The sequence below is a fragment of the Aptenodytes patagonicus genome, chromosome 9, assembly GCF_965638725.1.
Source record: "Aptenodytes patagonicus chromosome 9, bAptPat1.pri.cur, whole genome shotgun sequence".
Taxonomy (NCBI): Eukaryota; Metazoa; Chordata; class Aves; order Sphenisciformes; family Spheniscidae; genus Aptenodytes; species Aptenodytes patagonicus.
Genome location: NC_134957.1, coordinates 9,561,951 through 9,570,785, shown reverse-complemented (window position 1 = coordinate 9,570,785; position 8,835 = coordinate 9,561,951). Strand labels below are relative to the sequence as shown.

Sequence of the window (8,835 nt, the reverse complement as noted above, 5' to 3'; positions counted from 1 at the left end):
ATAATACATTTCTTATAAATATATATGTGTGTGTATATATATACATATATATGAGAGAGATGATAGGACAGGAGTTTATATGTTAAAGCCCAACACAGAACTAGGAGAGCCTCTGCACTTTTTTTTCCTCCCATCAAAACACAACTGAATCAAGTCCAGAAATGCATTACGGACGATGCAAAACATTCCTTAAAAAATGAAAAGTGTGATTTTTGTACTGTACCATAAACTCATATTGATGCTCTGAGCAATTTAGGATATACTCTCCTCCATCACAAAACTAAACCTCTGCATTTTTTCAAGTCATTTTGCATCTAACTAGAATTTTTGGAAAGCGAGATAAAATAGCTAGTGCTTAGTATAGAAAGCCAAAAATTAAATTCCTTCTGCATCTGAGAATATACATGGGTCACTCTTTGCTGCCTGAGGTTTTCCAGAATTATTGACCAAGCTGTGCACAGAAGAACTTAAGGATATTGGATGAAAGTTAAAAAAAAAAAAACCCAAAAAACCCACAACCAAAAAAACCCAACCCTTGAAAAACTCCACCAAAACTCTCTAGTCTCTTTTTTCGTTTGTTCTCTCTGTGTAATCTAACTCACTCTCTTAGCCAAGCTAGAACTGTCAGACTCGTTTAGACAACGGGAGAAAAATTGAAGTCCCATATATATTCCAGCCAGACCCTAGGACGTAAGCGGCTGCTCACCTCCAGCTCGGCCCACGCAAACACCTGTGTCTGTTCACCGAGGAGCAAGGCTACAAATGTCGCCACATACTGTACTATCACTACCAAAATGGTTTCTGTTTTCAAGTTAGCATTTTTCAGGATAAGAGGAGTACAGTGCAACACGAATTCTCTTCTGGAAGCTTGAGACACAAGGGTCCGTCTGGAGGATGTGAGCAGGAGCTTATCCGTACTGCCAGCCACCAGAGGTACCAGAGCTCCGTCCAGCTCCCTCGTCACCTTCAAGGGGCAAATTAAACCAAACACGGATTTGCACGGGGCAAGTGGCAGCAGAAATGTGTGGGAGACAGTCGGCCTATCCACACAAACAAACCACCATCTGCTGAAAACGTTATGCTTCTGAAAACTCTGAGAATTACTTAGCTTTGTTTTCATTGTGTCAACATAATGAAGATACAGTTACTCTACAACTTCGCGAGCAATCCCATCCCTCTACGCTCCTTCTTGCCTCTTCTTCAACACGTACTGAATAACAGCATCTATTTTCTTTTAAGTTTCCAGTAGTTGTAAATAGAGGTAGCTGAGCTACTATTAAAAATCACGTTATGCTTTGAAGAGGAGGAACCTTTCAAATGTTGAAGTTACCCCTTAGCTGCACAATCTCTATTAATACTATAAAAATATGAGAGGACAAAAAGAAAATAGATGCAAGTAACTTTTGCATTTGGCACCTTTTGTCTAGATATTCATACTTCTCAAGTATTCTCTTTTTAATAAAGTTAATGCACACATAGGACACACCACATCAAAGGTTTGCTACATATTTACAAGGCACCAACCCTTTGTCACTTTTTACATGAATAAAGAACCGATAGAAAGCACATCAGGACCCCCGTAACTGTATAGAAGTATAGACATACTTCAGTTCAGCACAATTCATGAACGTTTGGCCTGGGAAGATTAAAATAATCCAGATCCTTCTTACAATATAGAAACTGTAAACATTTTATAGCTGCCTTTAGGATTGGTGTATTGTGCAAAAGTTATAATTATTACTGTGTATAAGGATTTATGGCAGAAACCACATAAAAACTCTGTAAGAAGGTGCTATTTCTATAATACAAAAACAAAACAAGGGAGAGAAGTCATAATCGTGACTCAAAATGTCATGTTCTTACTGAGAAGCTGGAAGCCTCTTTAATGTGATGAACTAGTAGTGTGTGGGGAAGAATTTTTGTAATTTAAGGCCTAATGAATAAGGCTTGTTTTGACCAATGAAGTGTGGCGATCTGAAGTTTTAAAACAAACGCAAACTGACATAATGGAAAAGCACCACTGTGAAACGTGAGTGGAGTCCCCGCACAACTTGCTTGGTAGATTTTCTGGTAAAATCCCTGCAGTAGAAGGCCATTGAAGTTCTTTTAAAATTGTTCCAAAGTTTTTCATCTGTCAATAATTCCATCCCATGAGATGGCTGACCCTGGCTTTTTCTGTCATTTTCCGCACCCTGCCTGACCTGGAAGTACCAAGGTTCAAAGGATCCTCGGTGTGCACAAAATTATCATTATCGGAATCGTCATTGTACAAGACAGTTCTCCTGCCCTCGTTCCTTGTTTTGATTCGAGGCGGTCTACTGAATCGCCCTCCAAACACGTTTTCACCAAATTGTCCTCCAAACAGATTTTCAAATTCATCGTCGGTAATTCGGGCACGTTTCGCTCTGGTGGCTCCTCGCGAGGCTCCTCGGCCTCCTCGGCCTCTTCTTCCTCCCCTGCCGCCACCTCTTCCTCTGCCACAGCCTCTTCCGCCTCTACCACCTCTTCCCCCTCTACTCCATCTGCCCCACCTCCCCCATCTACCTCTCCTCCCTGTCCCTCTGCCCTGCCAATTCCGTTTCCCACCGGTGATTTTTCTTTTGATTTTTCTTTTGGGTTTTTTGGATTGCACAACTTTGCTGTAGTCATGGTCTCCGTCAATGTAATCCTGATCCGTTCTAGATGTCGATTCAGAGTCTGAATCAGAGCCACTTCTGCTTTCAGAACTTGAACTGGATCCCGATTCCCCACTTTCTGATGAAGATAAACTGGATTTTTCCTTTAATTCTCTCTTCTTCTTTTCCTCTTCCTCCGCCTCCTCCAGATGCTCATCTTCTTCTGATGCACTTAACAACTTCCTCTTGACTCCTGAACGAGGTTCTCTGCCATCACCATTTGTAAGCGGTCCATCAGGAGAGTGATCTAAGCAAACACAAAACAACCCTATCAGTTATCATCATCACGCCTGAGCCAAATAGGGTACAAAAAGTGGGATTCGCCTCATCTGCCTCTGAGGTGTGCTCTGGGGATGATCCGGCTCTGAGCTACTCACCACAGACGACCTTTATATGCTGTGAAGACAAACAGGTGCTCTAAGGGGAAAATTTATCAGACAAAGTAAACACAGTTCATCTTATCTGGAAGCAAGGACTGCAAACTCTCTTGACTAAGAGTTCAGTGAAGATCCAGCCAATAAAAGGAGCCTAGAGTGACTAGGTTAGACACAAACGTCTAACATTTCGTCAGATGAATCCTACCTAGGGTGCCAAGGCAGAAGAAACTCTAAAATCCATTTCAAACCTATATACATTAGAATAACATTCTGCAAGCAGTATTTATTCCCCATCAGATGCGTATTCTCAAATGGCTTAGTCCAGGGAACACTTGCAGCAAGCACAATTTCAAGACAGTAAACAACCCAAGAAAGCTCACTAGGATTGCTGAACACCTTAACTTAAAAATATATAAAGTATCTCGCTGGTTTGGGACCCAAAACACTACAGGTTTTCAGAGTTACGAACCTGACAATGAAGATTAAATATCTTCTTTAACACAGGATACGAAAAGCTCACCTGCGACATACAACACTGCTGCAGCACAGTAGTATGGACTTGACAAAGGCTTCAGGGTTTCAGCCAATGCTCGTTCAATGCCTACCTCAGTGGAAAGTCTGATTAACACGTCCCGGAAACAAAATGCCACAGTTTTCAAACAGTGTTTCCCTTCTAATCACAACCACCTAGTCTTGATTAGGATAAAAATGTTTAAATTTTTTTAAACTTTTTTTCATCTTTGGTTTCAACTTGACGAATAAAAGGACAAGGTTTTGGGGTGGGGATTCTTTTGGTTTGATCTGCCTTTTTTGTAACTCCTGAAGGAACTGTAATCCTCAAGAAATTTAAGAGTAATCAAGCTTTCCCATCTGGAAAAATTTTAAAGGACTCCGCTGAAGTGCATGTGGCATCATGTGCCTGCCCACTTCAGACGAGACCACAGAATGGTAAGAAGTGAGGTAAATTCAATTCTTTAGTATGGTTTGGGGATATAGTATAATGCTAGACTCAGGCAAGAATATCATAAGCATCAGGCAGAAGCAACATCTTTTGTTTCTAGTGAAACCAGTCATTCAAAGAACAGAATCCTTATTTCTCACCTTGTTTCACTGGTGTAGATTTACTCCTGATTGGTCTGCTTTTCCCTGGATCAATGGTATTTCCACTGCGGTTCTGTGCATTTGAGCCTGAGGAAGATGGCTGGCCTTCCATCTCTTCACCAGTGGCTGAACCCAGAGGTTCTTCTGCTGTATCTGAAACTTTAGACAGGACACGACTAACGTGACAGAGTAACTTTTATCCTCTATTTGTAGGGTTGTAATGCAAGGCATTTTGGGGAAGTTTTGTATCACCTGAGTTAACAGCCCAAGTCAGGAGGTTAATCTCGCCAAGCTGCCTCTGCAGTCATGAAGAGACAGATTCCTCCGGGGTGTAATCCAAAGTAAGCTTAATGTATTTGTAATCGCTGTATGAGAAAAGCCCGTACACAGGAAGTCCAAGCTCTTGTCACTAGATTAATTCTTACCAAGGTCAGACCCAGGTTCCCTATTCTCTGACCCTTACCAATAACTTACTAGCAGCTGGAGGGCCAAGGTCAGCTAGCACAATCTACAGACAGTATATTTACATGACCTTGCTCCTTGCTCTTTCAACAGGTGGGGTTTGCATGTGTCTCATGAATATAAGATTTAAACTGAACATTAAATATCCTTCAGCTTTTTCATCATTCTGCACATACAAGTTGCTGCAAGAGAAATGATGCATTTTAGAAAATTTCTCCTCACCATGAGATGAAACCGAAGAACTAGTCCTAGTCAAAGGCAGTGAGGTATTCTGGTTGGGTTTAGGCTGAATCTTCATTTGCTTCTGTTTCCCTTTTGGGCTGAAGACACAAAATATCCCAAAGAGATAAAACTGTTAGTACCAAAAGACTCAAACACAAAACCGATTTCCCCTGCAAAGTGTCTTGGGTTTTTGCAGCAAATGCCTAACACAAATGATCTCTTCCCAGTGCTTGCACAGGTGTAGTAATACTAAAAATATTGACAATACCATTCTGTCTGATAAAGGCATATGAGTTTGCAAGAACAAGATTTTATCTCACCTTTTAAAACAAATACTCAGTTTACTTATGAGTATGTATCATACAGACAGTCAGAAAAGTATTATACAACACTTTTTTCAACAGTTACTAAACAAAGGCAAAAAGAAACTTGCTCTTCCATTTTCTCCAGAGGGAATACTTCTAGTTATATAGTCTTTCACTTACCAGAATTATGCACAAACTACAAACGGAGCTTGGAATTTGAGCTCATGATTTTATCACCCAAAAGAGCAACTGCATCAGGAAACGAGCAATACTGACTGGGTATTCACAAAGGCATGTCCACCACCGTCATCTCAAATGACAGTGACAGCAAGTCTCACTATCATTACATTACCTGGATGCTCTGCTAGTTGACGGTGAACTGCTACTGCTTCTTAGCCGTTTTCGGTACCGTGGCCTTTTCCTCTTCTGACATTGCATTGCTGACTTGTACTCAGAGATGATATTTTTCATATGATTTTCAAATAAGGCAGATAGTCGAAGCGTCATGCTGTAAATCTGGAGTGAGAAAGCATGGTCATACTTATCAGAAGTTGAATAACTAGAAGATCAGAAAAAAAAACCCCAAAACCAACGAAGATGCACAGACTTTGTAGCATAAAAGAAAAATTCATGGTGACATTCAGCTATGAGGTTCTTTGCAGATAATTTCCCTCCATGGTACATACATATTCTTGCAACAGAAAGCGTTTTCATAAAAGGATATAATTATTTACAGTACAAAATATTTACGGAGTTAAAGGAAGATGGATATCTGGATTACTGAAATATAGCCTCCTTTTTTAATCTCCATAAAGCATGGAAGCATGCCATAAGATAACTTGAAGTACCAAGGGAAAAACAACTGAACTTCGCTGCCCCCTCACCTTTGTTTTTTGCTTTAATTCCCTAGTGACGAGTCTTTACACCTCCCCTAAAGAGCTGCACACAGAAGCCAGCTAAAACGTCCTCGTTCCTAATTTCTGTAAGCCAGATGTCACAACCCTTAAAAGAGGACATTTTCCTGTCCTCTTTCTAGGCCTTGCCTCTGTGGCTATTCTCTTGGCTATTTCTCCGTATTTCAGACTGTATTTACTTCTGTTCCAGATTTTACCGTGGATGTGTTTGAGTTATGACAAACTAATAGTTCAAAACTCAGCACAAATAAAACAAAGTTCTTGATTCCTTCCTCGTACCCACACCCTTCTGCTGCATCCAGTTTTCTGAAAATTGTGTAAACGCCGTCAAGAAGATGTTATCATCATCTTATACCCAGACCTCTTCCCATTTCTTGCAGTCTGTCTGAATGTAAAATCTCTTTGATACAGAGTTTTCTTTTCATTCATATAACTTAATTTTTGCCCAGACCCTTATATTTTAGCAATGTCTCTTTCTTTAGCTCTGGTATGCAGTACCCTGCCCTTCTTGCCTCCACTCAGGATGCTGTTGCAAAGCTGGTAAAATGGGCTAGAAAACCTCAGGACGTTGGCACATTTGGCAGCAGACAAACCTGCAGCAGCAGAAGATCCAGCTGAGTGCCCCAGCCCTCCAGCAAGGATCATCTCACTGAGGCCCTTCACAGTATTTAAGCAAATGGATATTGATGGGCCACTCTATTAAAGTGATTTGGGAGTTGACTCACAAGCTGTTCAGTTATTAATACACAGGGAAGGTCCCAGGGAGTGTGCAGCAGTAAATAACTCGCCACGTTTACTCTGATATCAAGCACGCATAAAACACCCTCAAATCACCTGTCTTCTTGCAATCCTCTACAGACTTCCTTTCTAATAAAGTGAGCAAAAGTTATTGATCTTTATCTTCAGAGCTTACCCGCAGCCCACCTTTCAGCCCTTATTCAACACCAAGAGTTCAATCTACCTCCAGTGATGGCAACTTCGTGCTTTCTCTCACGCTCACTAACACTTGGCTGGAGTTCCCCTCTCCCACAGCATCATCCTACTTCAAGCTTACTCTCACCGTCCTGCTTACACAAAGCACAGTAGTTGTTATTCCACTGATGAGCTACGACTATTACTCCTCAAGTGATGAGTAAGGTCGCACAACCTCCTGCTTCCTCCCCTCCAGCACCGTTTACATGTGCACTGAAAGCTCTTTGCAGCACACTCTGCTCCTTCTCCTGCTTGACAACGCCTAGCACAATGAAATCTTGTGTCACACCATGGTAGGTGCCACATGAAAATGTTACAGTAATGTTAAATTCTATGTATTATTGTGCTTTAAGTAATAGTATCTCAGTCTAGTCCCAAATGGCATGCATTTCTTAAGTTTATAAGTACTCCTGTTTCTACACAAGAAATATTAGGCAACTTCATGACCAGCACTCTTACCTATGCTGAATGACGTGTTTCAGAGATGTGATTCTGTCACAACTTAAGCATCTTATTGAACGTGCAGCTTTCCCTTATAATAATAATGTCATTACAATTTAGTGTCTGGAAACACGGTCAAAATTCTGTCTACTTTTGTATTATGAAGACATCAACCACTCAGATTCTGTTTTGCATCAACAGTGGTAAAAATGGCATCTGTGTCCTCAAGCCAACTTGTGATTTTTTGAGCATAATATATCATTAAAACATTTGAAAACTTTAGAATCGTTTGATCATGTAGCAGCTTAGGAAAAGCTGACAGGCAACGTACTGCACAGGAACGCATATCAAACATAGCCATGTTTACGTGATCAGTCATACACTTAGTAGTCATTTTACCTAGCTCATACAAAAATATTTACATTCTAACATTCTGATCTCCCCGTCCCCTCTTGCCATATCCTGTTTAGGGCTCCAATCCAATAAATTTTTTCTGCCTAAGGAGATTCCTGTTGCTGCACGCAGAAAAAAGCAAGATTAGCACCTAAGAAACACAGGCAACACTGTGCGAAACTCTTGCCAAGTATACTAAGTAAACTAGAAAAAAATTATCATAATGCTCTCAGTAGAAATATGGCATAATACTTGTATTAACAGTAGATTAAAAAAAGATCCTACTCTATATATATATGCAGTTACCAAGCTGATAGGCTTGTTTCCAGCAATAAATTACTGAAAAAATAAAAGCAACTGGTGATCAGTTTTCTGCTACAGATATTCAAAGAAATAGTTGCAACAGTAACCATACAATTTCTCAGAAGCTTTCAGTTCAGAAAGTTCAGATGAAAATGAAATTCAGAAGTGATCTGCATGAGCAGAGCAAAGCAAATTTATAACCATAGGTCCCAGAATTGACCGACACTACTTATTTTTATTTCACAATGCAGTGCTTTGCTCTCCAGATACAGACCTTATTTCATGCACTGTATTCACCATGTAGGGCCAGGGTCTTTGTAAAGGAGGGATTAAAATTTATTACTTACTCGAGACTTTTTATTAGGAGTGTAAGCTTTAGAATTGCAGAATATTAAACGAATATCTTTGTAGAATTCCAAGGGACTAGTGTAGTTTCCTGCTTCCAAGGTTTCTTTCACAGTGCTGAAGTCCATAGGAGTGTCTACAATATCCCGATAATCCTGTAAGAATACACAAGAAAATAATAAAGGCTGACAAATCCTACAGCAATAAAAACACCTAAGTGTTCATCCGCAACAGTGGCTCTCAAGTAATTGTTTCTACTTGAGAGTTACTGCAGGTAATTCTCTGAAAACCTCAGTGCACAGAACTTGGTGCGTTCCAGCTCAGA

The 8,835-nt window shown here is 40.4% G+C and overlaps 1 protein-coding gene across 3 annotated transcripts in view; it reads right to left on the bottom strand.

Moving 5' to 3' along the window:
* Positions 1–1,434: 1,434 nt before the first annotated feature.
* BRWD3 (bromodomain and WD repeat domain containing 3) overlaps positions 1,435–8,835 on the bottom strand; it is a 57,374-nt gene continuing 49,973 nt past the window's right edge. For all 3 annotated transcript variants that reach the window (XM_076347067.1, XM_076347069.1, XM_076347070.1), the window contains 5 exons: positions 8,513–8,665; positions 5,495–5,658; positions 4,838–4,935; positions 4,154–4,312; positions 1,435–2,922 (listed from right to left, as the gene is read on the bottom strand). In XM_076347067.1, the coding sequence (XP_076203182.1) occupies positions 2,135–2,922; positions 4,154–4,312; positions 4,838–4,935; positions 5,495–5,658; positions 8,513–8,665 (1,362 nt within the window). In that variant the 3' untranslated portion in view covers positions 1,435–2,134. The remainder of the gene's footprint in view (positions 2,923–4,153; positions 4,313–4,837; positions 4,936–5,494; positions 5,659–8,512; positions 8,666–8,835) is intronic.